Source organism: Amphibalanus amphitrite, unplaced genomic scaffold, assembly GCF_019059575.1.
Source record: "Amphibalanus amphitrite isolate SeventyFive unplaced genomic scaffold, NRLGWU_Aamphi_draft 000126F_arrow, whole genome shotgun sequence".
Taxonomy (NCBI): Eukaryota; Metazoa; Arthropoda; class Thecostraca; order Balanomorpha; family Balanidae; genus Amphibalanus; species Amphibalanus amphitrite.
The window spans coordinates 751,308-773,678 of NW_024881621.1; the positions used below are offsets into that span (position 1 = coordinate 751,308).

At 48.9% G+C, this 22,371-nt stretch overlaps 1 protein-coding gene across 1 annotated transcript in view; it reads left to right on the plus strand.

The window, feature by feature from the left end:
- The first annotated feature begins 2,640 nt into the window (after window positions 1-2,640).
- Window positions 2,641-22,371, plus strand: part of LOC122381737 — a 46,513-nt gene continuing 26,782 nt past the window's right edge. Inside the window, exons 1-3 of the mRNA XM_043366287.1 lie at window positions 2,641-2,782; window positions 5,283-5,498; window positions 10,234-10,366. Of these exons, the coding sequence (XP_043222222.1) occupies window positions 5,293-5,498; window positions 10,234-10,366 (339 nt within the window). The 5' untranslated portion in view covers window positions 2,641-2,782; window positions 5,283-5,292. The remainder of the gene's footprint in view (window positions 2,783-5,282; window positions 5,499-10,233; window positions 10,367-22,371) is intronic.

Consider the following 22,371-nt stretch of genomic DNA (forward strand, 5'->3'; position numbering starts at 1 on the left):
GCTCGCGACAAAGGCTAGGTTATGCAAAGCATGCTCATGATGACAACGTCGACCACACCGGTGTCATGAGTACATATAGTCTATCATCAATCAGACAGAGTTTCAATTTCGCCAGTTGGGTTCCTGCCCTGATGATCAGTGAACATACCCGTTCTCCCATCAGATGTGCCCTCAGCAGACCTGCGCCCCACCAGCCGTGTCCATTTTCTCACCGCACCTGTATATACCTACCTCGGCAGACCCGACCTCGGCCCCTGACCAGATCTGTCCGTCCCCCATCAGACCCGTAACTGATACCTGCCACCCTTTACCAGACCTGTCCTGGGGTTTTACCAAACCCTTCCGGGACCAACCCCCGCGGCCCGCATCTTCCCTCACAATATGCATTTTGTTCCATACCTAATCATGCTCTTACCTCCCGATTTACCTGCTCCGCTTATTATCAGATCTGTCTCCTCCCTTTCCAAGATGCCTGTTTCGAACTTATCATCAGACCCGCCTCTTTCCTCCTAATCTACCCGTCCATTTCTCATCAGACCCAGGGGCGGATCCAGGAAAACTCCAAGGGGAGGGTCATGAATCGAAGTGGTGCCCCTACCTATACCCAAAATTAAAAACTCAACGGATTTCGTCCACTTCATTTTGGTGGGGCCCCCATTTTCAGTTTTTTTTTCTTTTTCTTTTTTATTTTCAGTCAGTATCTTAACTCATAGCCACAACCACATTTACCAATTGTAAGCAAGTATATATGAATGTGCTATGTGTATATATGTTGTGGACGCTGAGTAGTGAGTACTTACCAGGAACGTTATCAGGTAAGCAAATCGTTGTCAGTCCGACGAACTTGACCCTGGCGTATAAAGGGTCTGTCCTTGACACTTCAGGCTTGTCAGGGGCACCAAAGTCCTTCCAGGGACACCACAAACCTGTCACGGGCAACTACGGCCTTGTAGGGGCGCCACAGACCCGCCAGGGGCACCACAGGCCTGCCAGGAAGCAGGGGCACCACAGGTCTAGCAAGTATACACGACAGGCCTGTCAGGGGCACAACGGGCCTGTTGGGCCCATGAGCACCCCTAGGGGCAGGGGCACCACAGTCCTTCCAGGGGCACCGCAGGCCTGTGAGGGGCACCAGCGGCCTAGCAGGGGCACCAGTCAACACAGGCCTGCCAGGGGCACCACAGACCTGCCAGGGGCACCAGAGGCCTGCCAGGAGCACCACCGATCTCGCAGGGGTAACTTGGGCCTGTCAGGGCCCAGGGGCACCACGGGCCTGTCGAGAGGCACTTCAGGCTTTTCAGGGGCACCATAGTCCTCTCCGGGCGCAGGGGTAGCAGGGGCACCAGAGGCCTGCCAGGGGCACTACAGGCCTAGCAAGGGCACCACTGGTCTATCAGGGGCACCACGAGCCTGTCATAGCCAGGGATCTCAGGCTTGTCAAGGCCCAGGGGCACCACAGGTCTGTGAGGGGCACCAGCGACCTAGCAGGGGCACCAGTCAACACAGGTCTGCCAGGGGCGCCACAGACCTGCCAGGGGCACCACAGACCTGCCAGGGGCACCAGAGGTCTGCCAGGGGCACCACCGGCCTCGCAGGGGCACCTTGGGCCTGTCAGGGGCACCACGGGCCTGCCGAGGGGCACTTCAGACTTTTCAGGGGCACCAGTCCTCTCCGGGCGCAGGGGTACCAGCGGCCTAGCAAGAGCACCAGAGGCCTGCCAGGGGCACCAGCGGCCTAGCAAGGGCACCAGAGGCCTGCCAGGGGCACCACAGGCCTAACAAGGGCACCACGGGCCTGTCAGGGGCACCTAAGGCTTGTCAGGGCCCAGGGACACCACAGTCCTTCCAAGGGCACCGCAAGCCTGTCAGGGGCACCAGAGGCCTGCCAGGGGCACCACAGGCCGAGCAAGGGCACCACTGGCCTGTCAGGGGCACCTCAGGCTTGTCAGGGCCCAGGGGCACCACAGTCCTTCCAGGGGCATTACAAGCCTGTCAGGGGCACCAGAGGCCTAGCAAGGGCACCACAGGCCTGCCATGGACACCACAGGCCTGCCAGGGGCACCACCGGCCTGTCAGGGGCACCACGTGCCTGCCGGGGACACTTCAGGCTTGTCAGGGGCGTTACAGTCCTGTCAGGGCCCAGGGGCACCAGGCCCGTGGTGTCCCTGCTAGGCCTGTGGTGCCCCTGGCGGTCCTGTGGTGCCCCTGTCAGGACTGTGATACCCCTGATAGGCCGGTGGTGCCCCTGGCAGGTCTTTGGGCCCCCGGGCCTCAAGGGGGGGCCATGACCCATGTGACCCCCCCTTGGATCCGCCTCTGATCAGACCTGTCCCTTCCCTCCCAATCTATGCACCTGTTCCGTTTCTCGTCAGACCCGGCTCGTCGGTGCGCAGTGGTGCGTCAGACGTCGGTCCGAGTCCGTCGGAGTCGTCGGACGTCGGTCGGAGTCCGTCGGAGTCGATAGTCGACGGTCGCGACGCGACGGACGGACCACCCGTGGACAGGCCAGGTGGACAGTAGACGGACCATAGCAGTCGTACACCAGACACTGGAAATACTGTATATACCGGCTTCGATAGTTGCTACCACCGGACGGCCGAGCATCTGTCAGCGCAGGCGGTCTTCTCCAGGAGCCCCGGACCGAGCATCAGTTCCGTACCTGAACACCTGTGTGGGACGCAGCCGCCGAACTGACAGCGGCTGACCTGTGACCCGGCTGACTGGCACTGTCACGCCGCTGACAGCTCTGCCCACCTGTCACGCCGACTCTGCCCACAGGACAGGTGAGCAGGATGTGTATGCAGTGTGCAGCGCTCCCCAGCGGTCACTCAGTAGACAGTATGTAGACCGCTGGCAAAAATGTGCATGCGAATTCCACCGTAGGGTAGTTTCATCAACTGCAGGCAGCTTATAACCAGCCTTATCGCTTGGTATGCTGGCTTGATTTGCTGGGATATTCCCTCATCCTCCTCAGTACATAGGCAATAGGCATGCCTAGCTAATACGTATACCAGCCAATGCCTAGCTACTACTGTTATTTTGGGCTGAATCCGGTCTAAATATCTTGAACGATACATCTCTGTCATTTATTTGAACAAATTCAAAAGTTCCGAAATATCCCCATGGCAGCACTATCCACGTAGCTTATGCAATGTCGAATATCCAAGCTGCGACAACATTGCAGAATATTAGGTACAGTCGCCAGAGCTTTTCTGGTACTTTGTACGAACATAACCTTTGAAACTTAGAGCCTTAGACTATATTTACCTAACCTACACACAACACAGCTCCCAGAAGGTCCCCTGACCGACATATTTAATTATGTCTAGCTCGCCCCTCACAACCAGTCTCTGAGGCCATCTTGTAAGACCTTTAAAGTCGGCTTCTCAATTACTCTAGCGCAGCCAAGCGGTGTTTTTATCATCGACGATGTCAAAAGTGATTCAGCATTTCATATAATTTGGTAATGGTGAAGCCACCAAACGCCAACAAATCAAGATATCATTTTCCAATACTCAGCTGAAAGAGAGAGAGAGAGAGAGAGAGAGAGAGAGAGAGAGAGAGAGAGAGAGAGAGAGAGAGAGAGAGAGAGAGAGAGAGAGAGAGAGAGAGAGAGAGAGAGAGAGAGAGAGAGAGAGAGAGAGAGAGAGAGAGAGAGAGAGAGAGAGAAAATAACATATGTGTTGAACATCTCATAAAACACTGTTGAAGCTGGTCATACGCCTTTTTCATGGGGCTGTATAATAAATAGGACAAATATTCCCCCAAAGCCGATTTTTTTTTTTGTATCGGGTCTTTGGCTAAAAGTTCGTACCTATTTTGTAACTGTTAAAGTGAGCTTGAGGCCCATGACGACAATTTCGGAATGCAATAAAGCAGTAGGTAGGAGAGAGTGGGGTAATTTGGCCGGTGGTGTAAATTGGCCGCCCCCACCTGTACGATGTATAATAAAAGTGAGTGAAATAACTCTAGTCTCTATTCATTTGTCATGGGTAGACATAACTGGAGGACCAATGTCAAAACTTTGCCCCTCGTAGTTTTATTCAAAATTAATAAAACGTTAATTTCATCAGAAAATGGTAACTTTTACTTCTGTTTACAAAGTTGTATAACACGTAGTATTTGGTCTAAAAACGAATTGAGACATTATAGCGCCATTCTTGGGGGTGTTCAGCGGTTCCAAGAGCAATTTTATCTAATTCCGTAAAGCCGTGATGACTTTATAGACAAAAAATTTCAGAATGGCAATATGGGGTAATTTGGCCGGGACTAGCGGGGCAACTTGGCCGGTGCGCTCATGGTCACTATGCTGGGACGGCCGAGTTTTCATGGTCAATTGTACCATAAATGACATGATTCATGACCAACTTTGACTACTTTGATGCCTTACTTCCGATTGGTCAAATGTAAGAGCATGTGACGTCATCAAAGGTTACCAAACGTTTTTTGCTAATAAATCCTTACATAAAAATGGTACAGCCGCACAAATGGTCTCATTCTGTTCAGCTCGCCAAGGCGCATCGAATGATATGCATGATGACCTTGAAATCACGTGACCTTGAGGTCAAGCGACCTGATGCAACGTGACCTGAGGTCAACCTTTGACCTTGGCTTCTCAAGGTCAACACATATATCTTTCGATGCGGACTGACGAGAGAATTACGATGGTACTCGAAGTTTTGGCCTAGCTTGATTACTTCAAAAGTTATTCGTAAAAAAACTGTGATCGCATCTAGAGCCGCTAATTTGGCTATTTTGACCCCTGTGACCCCTGAGCCAACCTCCAAAAAGCGGCAAATGCGTCATAGGACACACGTCATTGCTGAATCTGAAGCTGACTCGCAATATAACAGAAAATCCCGACCGCAAACTAACACCGGCCAAATTGCCCCACACCCCGGGCCAAATAACCCTGCTAGTGGGGCAATTTGGCCGCCTTGCAGACCTTTGTAATACGTCACAATTTCAATATAAGTAATTACTCTATCATTTCAAGTTCACTGTCCAGTGAAGTAAAATGAATGCGACACCTGCCAGCGTTGAGAAAATGCAGAAATGTGTCGTCAATTTTAAGTTATATCGTTTTCTAAAAAAAGCGGCCAAATTACCCCACTCTCCCCTACGCAGCTCACCAGAGGAGGGATGCATAAGTTACTGCACGCAGCATACCTTGTACCCAAGTTAAAACGAACGCAGAAAAACTTACATATTTGTGTTGGCCATCGATGTTTTGTACCCATATTCATTTACTGTATGTCTGTGTGCCTTCTGCTGACGCCCCAGGGCGTGGTCGATGTCGACGACGGCCGGCGGCTCTTGGACCGACTGCGAGGGGTTCACGGGCGGGCCGCGCAGAGCACCGGCCGCCGGCTGGCCGTCGCGACACTCGGCCAGCTCCCTGGCGACAGACGCCGCCAGCCAGCCCGGCACCAGTGCGGCAGACAGACTGAGACGGCCCCGCTCGGCACCCGAACACTCGACACGCACCAGCGCTCACAGGTGGGAGAGGCAGCCGTACCGTCTGTCCGCTCCCAGCGAGTAGCGACTGTCTGTCCACTCCCAGGTGGGGGGAGGGAGCCGTACCGTCTGTCCGCTCCTAGGTACTGTCTGTCCGCCTAAAGGTGGAAGAGGGAGCGATACTGTCTGTCCGCTCACAGGTGGGAGAGGAAGCGACTGTCCCCGCTCACAGTGACTGTACGGCAAGCGACGGTCCGTCCGCTCTTAGCGTTTGTGGAGAGTGTTTGTCTCTGCTGGTCTGCTTGTCTATCTGTCTGCGAGTCTGTCTGTCTGTCGGTCCGTCGGTCTGTCCGTCCGCTCCCAGCTATTGTCTACGAATTGTCTGTCCTTGCGCTCCTGACGACTATCTGCGGAGCGGAGAGTGTCTGTCCGTCCGTTCCTAGGGACCGCTTCTAGCGACTGCCTGCGGGAGTGTCTGTCTGTCTGTCTGTCTGTCTGTCTGTCTGTCTGTCTGTCTGTCTGTCTGTCTGTCTGTCTGTCTGTCTGTCTGTCTGTCTGTCTGTCTGTCTGTCTGTCTGTCTGTCTGTCTGTCTGTCTGTCTGTCTGTCTGTCTGTCTGTCTGTCTGTCTGTCTGTCTGTCTGTCTGTCTGTCTGTCTGTCTGTCTGTCTGTCTGTCTGTCTGTCTGTCTGTCTGTCTGTCTGTCTGTCTGTCTGTCTGTCTGTCTGTCTGTCTGTCTGTCTGTCTGTCTGTCTGTCTGTCTGTCTGTCTGTCTGTCTGTCTGTCTGTCTGTCTGTCTGTCTGTCTGTCTGTCTGTCTGTCTGTCTGTCTGTCTGTCTGTCTGTCTGTCTGTCTGTCTGTCTGTCTGTCTGTCTGTCTGTCTGTCTGTCTGTCTGTCTGTCTGTCTGTCTGTCTGTCTGTCTGTCTGTCTGTCTGTCTGTCTGTCTGTCTGTCTGTCTGTCTGTCTGTCTGTCTGTCTGTCTGTCTGTCTGTCTGTCTGTCTGTCTGTCTGTCTGTCTGTCTGTCTGTCTGTCTGTCTGTCTGTCTGTCTGTCTGTCTGTCTGTCTGTCTGTCTGTCTGTCTGTCTGTCTGTCTGTCTGTCTGTCTGTCTGTCTGTCTGTCTGTCTGTCTGTCTGTCTGTCTGTCTGTCTGTCTGTCTGTCTGTCTGTCTGTCTGTCTGTCTGTCTGTCTGTCTGTCTGTCTGTCTGTCTGTCTGTCTGTCTGTCTGTCTGTCTGTCTGTCTGTCTGTCTGTCTGTCTGTCTGTCTGTCTGTCTGTCTGTCTGTCTGTCTGTCTGTCTGTCTGTCTGTCTGTCTGTCTGTCTGTCTGTCTGTCTGTCTGTCTGTCTGTCTGTCTGTCTGTCTGTCTGTCTGTCTGTCTGTCTGTCTGTCTGTCTGTCTGTCTGTCTGTCTGTCTGTCTGTCTGTCTGTCTGTCTGTCTGTCTGTCTGTCTGTCTGTCTGTCTGTCTGTCTGTCTGTCTGTCTGTCTGTCTGTCTGTCTGTCTGTCTGTCTGTCTGTCTGTCTGTCTGTCTGTCTGTCTGTCTGTCTGTCTGTCTGTCTGTCTGTCTGTCTGTCTGTCTGTCTGTCTGTCTGTCTGTCTGTCTGTCTGTCTGTCTGTCTGTCTGTCTGTCTGTCTGTCTGTCTGTCTGTCTGTCTGTCTGTCTGTCTGTCTGTCTGTCTGTCTGTCTGTCTGTCTGTCTGTCTGTCTGTCTGTCTGTCTGTCTGTCTGTCTGTCTGTCTGTCTGTCTGTCTGTCTGTCTGTCTGTCTGTCTGTCTGTCTGTCTGTCTGTCTGTCTGTCTGTCTGTCTGTCTGTCTGTCTGTCTGTCTGTCTGTCTGTCTGTCTGTCTGTCTGTCTGTCGGTCCGTCAGTCTGTCCGTCCGCTCCCAGCTATTGTCTGCGGATTGTCTGTCCGTGCGCTCCTGGCGGCTGTCTGCGAAAAGTGTCCGTCTGTCTGTGCGCTCCTAGGGACGATCCGTCCGCTCCTAGCGTCAGTCTGTCCGCTTCTAGCCCTCGCCCGCACATGGGGGGGGGTAGGTTGCCACCCCCCCCCCGGTAGTCTTTCTGCTCTGCACTCAACATTTTTAGAGCTAGAAGGCTGATTTTTCGTATAGCTGCTCCTCTATCCTTTCTTGATATCCACTGAAAATTTCAAGTTTCTGTGACCTTTGGTTTCGGAGATATGACCTTGTTTTTCAGGTCATGTCATGACCCAAATGGCCAATTCTCGACATCTTGCGTTGGCTATGGGCCTTGTGAGCTTTTGACACCTTGATTTCGGCCTTTTTTACCAGTCTTACCTCCCACCCATCATGGAACATGTTGTTCGACGATGTACAGATGTCAAGGTCAAGGTCAAGGTCAACCTAGGTCATCTAAGATAATTGCGTTTTAGGCAAGCGGAATTTACTTTTTGTGAAGTTTTTTGACTGCATTTATGGTAAAAGCTTCTCAGATCATGATTTCATGTAATATGGACACATAAACAATCGGTGCACACATCAGTATACACACAGACACACACAGACATACAAGCACATATAATTGACCTTGACCTAACTTGACCTGAAATGACCTCAGCAGCAAAAACCTGGTCGGGTAGTGTGAGAAAGAGGTTCTAGCTGGCTTGGCACCAGAAAACGGCATCGTTATCGGTATATGATAAGCAGCGCACTTGATATCCAACGCTGACCCAAAACAGCAACATTTTTTAGTTTGACCTGACCTGGAAGGTCAATGACTGACCTGAGAAGGTAAAACTGGGTATCATTGGATTCGTCTCTTCCCAAAGAATCTTTTTAGTCTTTACCGCTAAGCTCTATCTCCAACAGGAACGAAATGGCGCGGGGGGGGGGTGGCACCCCCCCCCCCATGTGCGTTCTAGGATGGGAAAATGGCATGTGCGGGCGAGGGCTAGCGACTGTCTGCGAGGAGTGTCTGTCTGCCTGACTGTCAGTCTGTCGGGTGTGTCTGTCTGTCTGTCTGCCTGCCTGCCTGCCTGCCTGCCTGCCTGCCTGCCTGTCTGTCTGTCTGTCTGTCTGTCTGTCTGTCGGTCTGTGTGTCTGTTAGTCTGTCGGTCTGTTGGTCTGTCTGTGTGTCTGTCTATCTGTCTGTCTGTCCGTCTCCCCCTCTCTCTCTCTTTCTCTGTCTCCCCCTCTCTCTCTATTTTGGTCTCGCTTTTATCCTAATCATGGATTTTGCCCTCACTGAATATCACATCAGACGGCACACCAACTAAGCGACTATCAATTACCATAATAATGCAACACTCATTATGGGCTGCTGTCGGCAACCATGACCTTTTGTTCGGGTCTGTACCATGTGAGCGTACCCTTTGGGTTGTCTCAACACAATCTCCCTCAACGTAAGTACACTGCACGTGATGTGGCCACATATGTACGGACTCCAGTGTGATTTGTTGTGACACACGCCAGTAACTTTGTCACGCGGCGGGTGAGGTATGTCACTCGCCGCTCCGTTCTGGACGACAGACACAGCCTGGAGCGGCGCGACCTTCCTCGGAACGTCGCCTCCCATCTCTCACTCATTGTAGTCGATACCGCCAGGTATTGCCGTTCTGGCGTGAAATCCTGTGGCTGATATTGGCCGAGGTTGCGGGAGCGGTGCTCCACTGAGACAATGCATATCGGCCATACATCTACTACATTCCCTAGACAGGACACCGCACGTATCAGACTCCAAAGCATCGATCCTTCTGGTTATGACATCAATAAATATATTACTAAAGTGTTCTTGACTTAAGTGATTTGTTGGACCACCTGACAGACAAGCATCGCGTCGTCATGTTCGAATGTTACGCTGCGTAATACGAGTATACGTGTAATGTAATGGTTTGGTATAATCTAGCACACAGAAAATGGACTGAAAGGAACATTAGGAGCAATGAATCTCAACTGCATTCCCTCATTACCTAAATGTTGGCATTTGCCGGCTCTCATCCTATCACCTTTTTGATTTGAAAAAAATAGACATACTCATCATAGAGATTAGAAATACAGTGCAACTCGTTAAAAATGTTAACCTATTTGTGATCAGATAGAGATAGGGAGAAATTTTTAAAAATATTTCTCACGTTGCTCAAAGTTCTCACGGTGTACCCCAGTTTGTGTCTCTGCGTGTAGCTGTGTAGTGTGTACGGACATGCATGTGTAACAGGCCGATCTGTGTGGCTGTATGTGCCGGTATTTGTAATTTGTACGTGTGTGTGTATGCCCTGTGGCGGTGGTTGATCACTATTGACCACAATTCCCGGAGCCACAGATGTCCGCTCACAGATCGATGGTTTCTCCCGGAGCCAGACTAATTGTCTGATATGACGGAATGGCCGCGCCCGCGCCCGCCCGTCCGTCCAACCAATATCGCTGGGGGCGGCCCGTAAGACTAATCACGTACCTCTAATCAGGCAGACGTTCCTGTTCAGCTGAACGCCCCCCCCCCCCCCCACCTCGCCTCCACTCTCACCCCTCTCCGCTGGGCTTTAATCACGGGGCTTAACAGTGGGGAAATTCAAAACGATTGGCATGAACCCAACTCAAAGAACGAGTAAATGAATTTAATCTAAAAATGGATCATATTTGGTATGCAATCCGAAACGTACCCTTCTAGATCCGTTTAAAAGTTAGACAAGGAACAGAATATGCCCGTCCCAACGGGTCCCTGCTCAGTGCTCATGCTCCCTCCCTTATTCAGCGCAAATTCAGCGTTCGGCTGAATATCTCAGCGGAGCGCGAGTCAGCTTATTAACTTGTTTCATTTTTTCAGAATGGCCAGCCTGCTACCCCGAGTCAAAGTGAGAAACTTTTTGGAAGACTTCAGCGAGATCGACCCGAGGAAGTTTCACTTTTACGACTTTGGCATCCAAGACTTCCTGGTGATGCGCCACCATATCACCTTGGTATGAGCGGGAGAAAATTAGAAAACTGAATAAAGCCAAATGAAAGACTGTAAATAAAAACTATGATGACCTCGGCGAATGCTTGACTTTTAAAATTAAGGAACCATTAGACTTAAAGGCTGAAACAGACTCTTTCCGCGTTCAGGAAATCGCATGCGAGAGCCTATTCAAATACATTATAATTCTTCCCGCATCAATCGCATCCGGGAGGTGCGTGCGATTGATGCGAGCGTGCTTCCATGTATTTGAATAGGCTCTCGCATGCGATTTCCTGACTGCGGAAAGCGTCTGTTTCAGGCAAAGATGCTTTTTTTTGCTGGGGAGTTAAACTGAAGGAATATTTGCAGACGTTCTCAGGCATTTTGTTGCAGATTAACTCTTAGGTTCTGAGGGAGATTATTTTTATTCTTCTTATTATACACAAATGGTTAAATAAAAAAAGACGCTTGAGCCGTTCACTTCCAAATATGATGTCGTGTCTAACAGCATACTGTAAATCTGATATGAGCCGCTAGTTAATGAAACTGAAATTGAGTAAGTATGGGTTTATAGGATTTTTGTTATCTTAGGCAGGGCTTAAAACCGGTTGCTGTAAATAAAAATGATTAGAATCATCAACCTGATGCCTAATACATGTGTGTTGACCACACAGGCCTAAGCAGGGTAAGGAGGCATATGGCACAAGCTGGGGAGCGTTCGAAACGTTTACGTTTTTTATAACTTATTTCGGGAAACTTCTGAGCATTACACCGTAAACGCTCATTTTAATCCATTAAAGGTAGTGTGACACCTTTGAAAGATTTCCCATTTTATTTTTCCTAGGATAAGAAGCTTCTGTTTATACCTTATATCGCAAAAAAAATTCAAAAATGGGCCTGGAATAGTGCCTTTTTCGCCTAAAAGTTTATCGGTTTTTCGATATGTATAACAATTGTAGTGGGCTGACCTGTAAACAGGCGTCGGCAACAATCGCGAATGCGGCGCACATGTGACAATAAGCAAAGGTCATTATAGAGTTACGACGTAGGTACGGGAATGAGTTATCAGCTGTCTAATCGTAGACAACACAATGTCGAGCCTTAAACCGTAAGCCTGTATTGGTATTGTTTCTTTTATTTGGCTGTCGAACATTATTTATGGTTTGAAATGTGATTTTATGTAAAATAATTGATATGAAAAAGCCGTCTCTTAAGTTATGACCCCATTTCACCACACGCAAGTGGCAGAAATGACAATGATCAGCTGACGCATTTTTCTTGGCCGAAGTCAGAGCGCGCGGCCCGACGCACCACCACCGCACCACAAAGTATGAGCAGAAGCCGCGCCCAAAGCCAGGGCCCCGGTAACGTGAGGTAGCCGAGTCGGGGCAGCGTGCGCTGACCCAAGCCGGGGCCGCAGCTTTGGGCGCGGTCTACCGCATCCCCGCGGGCAGCCCCGGGCTATCACATGACACCGGGAGGACGCGCGGCCCCGGCTTGGGTCAGCGCACGCTGCCCCGACTCGGCTACCTCACGTTACCGGGGCCCTGGCTTTGGGCGCGGTCTACCGCACCACCTAACAGGCGTGTTCGAAACCGCAGGAGATGATGATGAACGGGTTTATCGAAACTTGATTGGATGAGCATATCGGTAATAGCGATTTCAGTGTGTGCATTTATTGTTCATAGTGGTGTGAAATGTGGTTGGGGTACGACCGACAACCCGTCGGGGCGAATTTCGCACTGGGGTACTCAAAATTTGAAGAATTTAAGACGTTTCCATGAGTTTTGAAGGTGTGGATAAGTTCTAAAAATCCAGTTCTCCTTATCTGGGCCATTAACTCCATACGGTCCAGGAAAGCTGGCACACTACCTTTAACCCGCGCACCGACGGGGGGTGGTTTATCGCCTTCCCCCCCCCATGAGGTTTTTCGTGAATAGCGAGAAAACTTTTTTTGGAAAGAAGAAACTTCTCATGACTTTTCCCTCATCAATTTTACACATTGTGTTCAAGCACTGGCAGTTCCAGGGGGGGGGGGGGCAACCGGGCCAAAGTCAGGGATAGGGGCGGCGAAAACGTGATTTGCCCCCCTTTCCAAATCAAAATCACCCCTTTAACCCTCGCATGTGTAGGGGGGGGGGGGTCGGATGGACCCCCCCATGGTTTTTCGCGAATAACTCGCGTAAAAAGCGGCCGATCGCGACGAAACTTTCAGTACCCTCGCATTGATCAATTTGACACCTACCCTGAAAATTTCATGACCCTGACCCAAATGACCTTTGACCTGTGACCTCTTTTCCGAGACCATGTTTGGCCGGAATCGCGATTCGGCGTACGTCGGCTCGCATTAGCCGCGCGTTTGCAAGCTTTTCCTGGTTTCAAACGTTCAAACATGTGATTTGATGTTGCTCCCATGCATTAGGGTGGGTGTCAAGGTCACCTGAAGGTCAGGTCAGGTCATTGACCTTTGATGACCTCGGGTGACCTCGGTTCACTTTTTCGAGTTTTACATGTTTCTAGGCTAGTTTTTGGAGCTGAATTTGAATTTAGCAACCATTTGAACATTTACGAAGTAGTTTTGGTGCCTTCGTAACATGTTACGAAGCTGTCAGAGGCGGTTGACACGTACTACGAATACCCGTCACGGCGCCTACTGATTGACCTGACCTGACCTGACCCGACCTGGTCCAAATGCTTAAAGACATCATCTGTGATCAAAACTAATACGATATTCGTGATCAGCACCCCGAAAAACCCCATAGCAGCCACACTTTACGACTTTCTAATAGGTCCCGATTTTCCCGACTTTGGGTCATTGACCTGACCTGGAAGGTCAACCAATGACCTAGGACCTTAAAATTGGGTATCATCGGCTTCCTCTCGTCACGGGCAACACGCTCGTTTTTTCCGCGAAGCTCTAACTCGATCAGGGGCCAAACGGCAAGGGGGGGAGTCCAACCGACCCCCCCCCCCCTACACATTAGAAGCTGGAAAACGCCGCACACATGCGAGGGTTAAAATTTCTTCAGGATTGCAATCCACAAGAAAATGACATGCATGCAAGATAAGTCAATAAATCCTCACTCCCGATCCCAATTAATCCAAGTATATGAAAAGTGGGAGATTTTGTCATTGATAACCTTTGGAGACCTGACCTTTTGGCTGGCTTTGGCCCCTCCCTTTGAAAACGGCTGGAACCGCCAGTGTGTGCAAGTTTGAACTTCCCATACCTTTCAAGGCATGGGTGAAACTTTGACATCACCATTGGGGTCCCAAACGTCCAAGGGGGCCTCCATTTAGTGGGGGCCTCCAAGCAATTAGGGGCCTCCAATTGCGGAAGCGGTAATTTACAAACCACACCAGGGCCTCCTCTAAGAAATTTTCACTGGGGGACCAGAGGCTCAGAAGCCAAGCCTAGGGTACCCCCAAATCCAGTTTTATCATCGGATTTTGGCCACTTGTTTTTCGTCACAGCCCGGATGCCATGATTTAATTTTTTTATATTAACCCTCGCCGGCACAGGGGGTTGATGCAACCCCCCCTAAGGTTTTTCGCGAATAACTCGCGTAAAAAGCGGCCGATCGCGACGAAACTTTCAGTACCCTCGCATTGATCAATTTAAACCTACCCTGAAAATTTCATGACCCTGACCCAAATGACCTTTGACCTGTGACCTCTTTTCCGAGACCATGTTTGGCCGGAATCGCGATTCGGCGTATGTCGGCTCGCATTAGCCGCGCGTTTGCAAGCTTTTCCTGGTTTCAAACGTTCAAACATGTGATTTGATGTTGCTCCCATGCATTAGGGTGGGTGTCAAGGTCACCTGAAGGTCAGGTCAGGTCATTGACCTTTGATGACCTCGGGTGACCTCGGTTCACTTTTTCGAGTTTTACATGTTTCTAGGCTAGTTTTTGGAGCTGAATTTGAATTTAGCAACCATTTGAACATTTACGAAGTAGTTTTGGTGCCTTCGTAACATGTTACGAAGCTGTCAGAGGCGGTTGACACGTACTACGAATACCCGTCACGGCGCCTACTGATTGACCTGACCTGACCTGACCCGACCTGGTCCAAATGCTTAAAGACATCATCTGTGATCAAAACTAACACGATATTCGTGATCAGCACCCCGAAAAACCCCATAGCAGCCACACTTTACGACTTTCTAATAGGTCCCGATTTTCCCGACTTTGGGTCATTGAGCTGACCTGGAAGGTCAACCAATGACCTAGGACCTTAAAATTGGGTATCATCGGCTTCCTCTCGTCACGGGCAACACGCTCGTTTTTTTCCGCGAAGCTCTAGCTCGATCAGGGGCCAAACGGCAAGGGGGGGGGGGGTCCAACCGACCCCCCCCCCCTACACATTAGAAGCTGGAAAACGCCGCACACATGCGAGGGTTAAAATTTCTTCAGGATTGCAATCCACAAGAAAATGACATGCATGCAAGATAAGTCAATAAATCCTCACTCCCGATCCCAATTAATCCAAGTATATGAAAAGTGGGAGATTTTGTCATTGATAACCTTTGGAGACCTGACCTTTTGGCTGGCTTTGGCCCCTCCCTTTGAAAACGGCTGGAACCGCCAGTGTGTGCAAGTTTGAACTTCCCATACCTTTCAAGGCATGGGTGAAACTTTGACATCACCATTGGGGTCCCAAACGTCCAAGGGGGCCTCCATTTAGTGGGGGCCTCCAAGCAATTAGGGGCCTCCAATTGCGGAAGCGGTAATTTACAAACCACACCAGGGCCTCCTCTAAGAAATTTTCACTGGGGGACCAGAGGCTCAGAAGCCAAGCCTAGGGTACCCCCAAATCCAGTTTTATCATCGGATTTTGGCCACTTGTTTTTCGTCACAGCCCGGATGCCATGATTTAATTTTTTATATTAACCCTCGCCGGCACAGGGGGTTGATGCAACCCCCCTTAAGGTTTTTCGCGAATAACTCGCGTAAAAAGCGGCCGATCGCGACGAAACTTTCAGTACCCTCGCATTGATCAATTTAAACCTACCCTGAAAATTTCATGACCCTGACCCAAATGACCTTTGACCTGTGACCTCTTTTCCGAGACCATGTTTGGCCGGAATCGCGATTCGGCGTATGTCGGCTCGCATTAGCCGCGCGTTTGCAAGCTTTTCGTGGTTTCAAACGTTCAAAGATGTTATTTGATGTTGCTCCCATACATTAGGGTGGGTGTAAAGGTCACCTGAAGGTCAGGTCAGGTCATTGACCTTTGGTGACCTGGGGTGACCTCGGTTCACTTTTCGAGTTTTACATGTTTTTAGGCTAGTTTTTGGAACTGAATTAGAATTTAGCAACCATTTGAACATTTACTAAGTAGTTTTGGTGCCTTCGTAACATGTTACGAAGCTGTCAGAGGCGGTTGACACGTATTACGAATACCCGTCACAACCCCTACCGGTTGACCTGACCTGACCTGACCCGACCTGGTCTAAATGCTTAAAGACATCATCTCTGATCAAAACTAACACGATATTCGTGATCAGCGCCCCGGAAAACCACATAGCAGCCACTCTTTACGACTTTCTAACAGATCCCGATTTTCCCGGTTTTCGGGTCATTGACCTGACCTGGAAGGTCACCCGATGACCTAGGACCTTAAAATTGGGTATCATCGGCTTTCTCTCGTGACGGGCAGCACGCTCGTTTTTTTTCCGCGAAGCTCTAGCTCGATCAGGGGCCAAACGCGAGGGGGGGTCGTACCAACCTTGTGCCGTCGAAGGACGCAAAATGGCCTGTGCCGGCGAGGGTTAATAAAGAAATGGTAGGTCACCTGACCCTACTGGTGGATCCCAGGCCCATGTCGTCCCCTATCTCTCTGCGTGTCCACTAACACGAATGACGTCACGCATGTGGGCGGAGCTATGGGCGGAGCCTAACGCACGCGGCAGTCCAAGCCGCCATATTTGAATTTATATTTTAATAGAATCTTGCCGATATTTTGGGTGAAGTCAATTTATATGGATAGCTTGGTGACAGTTTAGCTATACGAATAATAATTTATTATGGATGTGCGTATATTCAGCTTGGAATTGCAATTAAAGTTCCGCACCACATAGATTCGAACTCAGGACCTTTGGAATACTGCGCGGGCACGCTAACCACTACACTACCGCGACCGCGCGGCAGCCGGCGGCAGGGAGGCTGCGGAGACATGGGGGGACATTTTACGCTTTTGTGAAAAAAGCAAAAGATTTAGCGAAAAACACGTAATAGATAACTTGCAGAAAATTGTCTGCTCTTTCAGATAAGATACTTAGGTTTGATATATCTTGTGCAGACTTCATTCTACAGTGCTTCGAAAATCGCTCATTTACATGGGGATTGAACGGGGCTTCGAGACTTGACTCCAAATGACGTCACGAGCTGACGTCACGAAAAGGTAGAATCGCCGGACGACCCTACCTGGTATATAGGGCCTTGGTGGATCCAGGCCAGCAGGGTGACATTGCATGTAAATATCCCCCGCGGCGTCCGAAATCGACGAAAATTTCTGGCTTTTTTCACTTTCGACAAAAACAAAACAAAATGCTTTTAATATAGAAAAAAAGAAGAATTTAATGGCACAACATTGCGCACGTCTGTCAAGACAGCCTCAGATTCAGATTCACTTTCAGAATCACATTCGGACCCCCTTAGATTTTAATAAAAACTGGTCCATGGGTACAGTTTTGGACGCTGATTCCAATGGTGAAGTCTGTTTTTCGCCACATATTATACTTTGGCCCGTAGAGGCATTCAAAGTTTTTTTGGGGGCGAAGGGGGACCCCCTTAGATTTTCATAAAAACTGGTCCATGGGTACAGTTTTGGACGCTGATTCCAACGGTGAAGTCTGTTTTTCGCCACATATTATACTTTGGCCCCTGGAGGCATTCAAAGTTTTTTGGGGGCGAAGGGGACTCCCTTAGATTTTCATAAAAACTGGTCCATGTGTACAGTTTTGGACGCTGATTCCAACGGTGAAGTCTGTTTTTCGCCACATATTATACTTTGGCCCCTAGAGGCATTCAAAGTTTTTTTTTGGGGAAGGGGGACCCCCTTAGATTTTCATAAAAACTGGTCCATGTGTACAGTTTTGGACGCTGATTCCAACGGTGAAGTCTGTTTTTCGCCACATATTATACTTTGGCCCCTAGAGGCATTCAAAGTTTTTTGGGGAAGGGGGACCCCCTTAGATTTTCATAAAAACTGGTCCATGTGTACAGTTTTGGACGCTGATTCCCATGGTGAAGTCTGTTTTTCGCCACATATTATACTTTGGCCCCTAGAGGCACTCAGATTCACTTTCAGAATCACATTCGGACCCCCTTAGATTTTCATAAAAACTGGTCCATGTGTACAGTTTTGGACGCTGATTCCAACGGTGAAGTCTGTTTTTCGCCACATATTATACTTTGGCCCCTAGAGGCATTCAAAGTTTTTTGGGGGAAGGGAGACCCCCTTAGATTTTCATAAAAACTGGTCCATGTGTACAGTTTTGGACGCTGATTCCAACGGTGAAGTTTGTTTTTCGCCACATATTATACTTTGGCCCCTAGAGGCATTCAAAGTTTTTTGGGGCGAAGGGGGACCCCCTTAGATTTTCATAAAAACTGGTCCATGGGTACAGTTTTGGACGCTGATTCCAATGGTGAAGTCTGTTTTTCGCCACATATTATACTTTGGCCCCTAGAGGCATTCAAAGTTTTTTGGGGGCGAAGGGGGACCCCCTTAGATTTTCATAAAAACTGGTCCATGTGTACAGTTTTGGACGCTGATTCCAACGGTGAAGTCTGTTTTTCGCCACATATTATACTTTGGCCCCTAGAGGCATTCAAAGTTTTTTTTGGGAAGGGGGACCCCCTTAGATTTTCATAAAAACTGGTCCATGTGTACAGTTTTGGACGTTGATTCCAATGGTGAAGTTTGTTTTTCGCCACATATTATACTTTGGCCCCTAGAGGCATTCAAAGTTTTTTGGGGCGAAGGGGGACCCCCTTAGATTTTCATAAAAACTGGTCCATATGGGTACAGTTTTGGACGCTGATTCCAATGGTGAAGTCTGTTTTTCGCCACATATTATACTTTGGCCCCTAGAGACATTCAAAGATTTTTTTTGGGCGAAGGGGGACCCCCTTAGATTTTCATAAAAACTAGTCCATGTGTACAGTTTTGGACGCTGATTCCAACGGTGAAGTCTGTTTTTCGCCACATATTATACTTTGGCCCCTAGAGACATTCAACATTTTTTTGGGGAAGGGGGACCCCCTTAGATTTTCATAAAAACTGGTCCATGTGTACAGTTTTGGACGCTGATTCCCATGGTGAAGTCTGTTTTTCGCCACATATTATACTTTGGCCCCTAGAGGCATTAAGATTCACTTTCAGAATCACATTCGGACCCCCTTAGATTTTCATAAAAACTGGTCCATGGGATGTCCATGAAGACAGCAACGCATTCGTATTCGCTTTCAAAAACGTATTCGGCGACCCCAACGATTTCGCTCAAGTTCATACAGGACATCCCTATGGGGGCCCTCATCACACACGTGAAATATCTAAGCGGCATAATTATCCGCTTATGAGTTAGAGGTGCAAATCCAAAATACCAGATTTCCGGCGACCCCTGCGATTTCGCTCAAACTCACACAGTACATTCTAATGGAGGCCCTCATCACACACGTGCAATATCTAAGCGGCATAATTATCCGTTTATGAGTTAGAGGTGAAAATCCAAAATACCCGATTTCCGGCGACCCCTCTGATTTCGCTCAAACTCACACAGGACATTCCAATGGCGGCCCTCATCACACACGTGAAATATCTAAGCGGCATAATTAACCGTTTATGAGTTAGAGGTGTAAATCCAAAGTAGCCGATTTCCGGCGACCCCTGCGATTTCGCTCAAATTCACACACGACATCCCTATGGGGGCCCTCATCACACACGTGAAATATCTAAGCGGCATAATTATCCGCTTATGAGTTAGAGGTGCAAATCCAAAATACCAGATTTCCGGCGACCCCTGCGATTTCGCTCAAACTCACACAGTACATTCTAATGGAGGCCCTCATCACACACGTGCAATATCTAAGCGGCATAATTATCCGTTTATGAGTTAGAGGTGAAAATCCAAAATACCCGATTTCCGGCGACCTCTGCGATTTCGCTCAAACTCACACAGGATATTCCAATGGAGGCCCTCATCACACACGTGAAATATCTAAGCGGCATAATTAACCGTTTATAAGTTAGAGGTGCAAATCCAAAATACCCGATTTCTGGCGACCCCTGCGATTTCGCTCAAATTCACACAGGACATCCCTATGGGGACCCTCATCACACACAAGAAATATCTAAGCGGCATAATCATCCGTTTATGAGTTAGAGGTGCAAATCCAAAATGCCCGATTTCCGGCGACCCCTGCGATTTCGCTCAAATTCACACAGGACATTCCAATAGGGGCCCTTATCACACACGTGAACTATCTAAGCGGCATCATTATCCGTTTATGAGTTAGAGGTGAAAATCCAAAATACCCGATTTCCGGGGACCCCTCTGATTTCGCTCAAACTCACACAGGACATTCCAATGGCGGCCCTCATCACACACGTGAAATATCTAAGCGGCATAATTAACCGTTTATGAGTTAGAGGTGTAAATCCAAAGTACCCGATTTCCGGCGACCCCTGCGATTTCGCTCAAGTTCATACAGGACATCCCTATGGGGGCCCTCATCACACACGTGAAATATCTAAGCGGCATAATTATCCGCTTATGAGTTAGAGGGGCAAATCCAAAATACCCAATTTCCGGCGACCCCTGCGATTTCGCTCAAATTCACACACGACATCCCTATGGGGGCCCTCATCACACACGTGAAATATCTAAGCGGCATAATTATCCGCTTATGAGTTAGAGGTGCAAATCCAAAATACCCGATTTCCGGCGACCCCTGCGATTTCGCTCAAACTCACACAGTACATTCTAATGGAGGCCCTCATCACACACGTGCAATATCTAAGCGGCATAATTATCCGTTTATGAGTTAGAGGTGAAAATCCAAAATACCAGATTTCCGGCGACCTCTGCGATTTCGCTCAAACTCACACAGGACATTCCAATGGAGGCCCTCATCACACACGTGAAATATCTAAGCGGCATAATTAACTGTTTATAAGTTAGAGGTGCAAATCCAAAATACCCGATTTCTGGCGACCCCTGCGATTTCGCTCAAATTCACACAGGACATCCCTATGGGGACCCTCATCACACACAAGAAATATCTAAGCGGCATAATTATCCGTTTATGAGTTAGAGGTGCAAATCCAAAATACCCGATTTCCGGCGACCCCTGCGATTTCGCTCAAATTCACACACGACATCCCTATGGGGGCCCTCATCACACACGTGAAATATCTAAGCGGCATAATAATCCGCTTATGAGTTAGAGGTGCAAATCCAAAATACCCGATTTCCGGCGACCCCTGCGATTTCGCTCAAACTCACACAGTACATTCTAATGGAGGCCCTCATCACACACGTGCAATATCTAAGCGGCATAATTATCCGTTTATGAGTTAGAGGTGAAAATCCAAAATACCTGATTTCCGGCGACCTCTGCGATTTCGCTCAAACTCACACAGGACATTCCAATGGAGGCCCTCATCACACACGTGAAATATCTAAGCGGCATAATTAACCGTTTATAAGTTAGAGGTGCAAATCCAAAATACCCGATTTCTGGCGACCCCTGCGATTTCGCTCAAATTCACAAAGGACATCCCTATGGGGACTCTCATCACACACAAGAAATATCTAAGCGGCATAATTATCCGTTTATGAGTTAGAGGTGCAAATCCAAAATACCCGATTTCCGGCGACCCCTGCGATTTCGCTCAAACTCACACAGTACATTCAAATGGAGGCCCTCATCACACACGTGCAATATCTAAGCGGCATAATTATCCGTTTATGAGTTAGAGGTGAAAATCCAAAATACCCGATTTCCGGCGACCCCTCTGATTTCGCTCAAACTCACACAGGACATTCCAATGGCGGCCCTCATCACACACGTGAAATATCTAAGCGGCATAATTAACCGTTTATGAGTTAGAGGTGTAAATCCAAAGTAGCCGATTTCCGGCGACCCCTGCGATTTCGCTCAAATTCACACACGACATCCCTATGGGGGCCCTCATCACACATGTGAAATATCTAAGCGGCATAATTATCCGCTTATGAGTTAGAGGTGTAAATCCAAAGTACCCGATTTCCGGCGACCACTGCGATTTCGCTCAAGTTCATACAGGACATCCCTATGGGGGCCCTCATCACACACGTGAAATATCTAAGCGGCATAATTATCCGCTTATGAGTTAGAGGGGCAAATCCAAAATACCCAATTTCCGGCGACCCCTGCGATTTCGCTCAAATTCACACACGACATCCCTATGGGGGCCCTCATCACACACGTGAAATATCTAAGCGGCATAATTATCCGCTTATGAGTTAGAGGTGCAAATCCAAAATACCCGATTTCCGGCGACCCCTGCGATTTCGCTCAAACTCACACAGTACATTCTAATGGAGGCCCTCATCACACACGTGCAATATCTAAGCGGCATAATTATCCGTTTATGAGTTAGAGGTGAAAATCCAAAATACCCGATTTCCGGCGACCTCTGCGATTTCGCTCAAACTCACACAGGACATTCCAATGGAGGCCCTCATCACACACGTGAAATATCTAAGCGGCATAATTAACTGTTTATAAGTTAGAGGTGCAAATCCAAAATACCCGATTTCTGGCGACCCCTGCGATTTCGCTCAAATTCACACAGGACATCCCTATGGGGACCCTCATCACACACAAGAAATATCTAAGCGGCATAATTATCCGTTTATGAGTTAGAGGTGCAAATCCAAAATACCCGATTTCCGGCGACCCCTGCGATTTCGCTCAAATTAACACACGACATCCCTATGGGGGCCCTCATCACACACGTGAAATATCTAAGCGG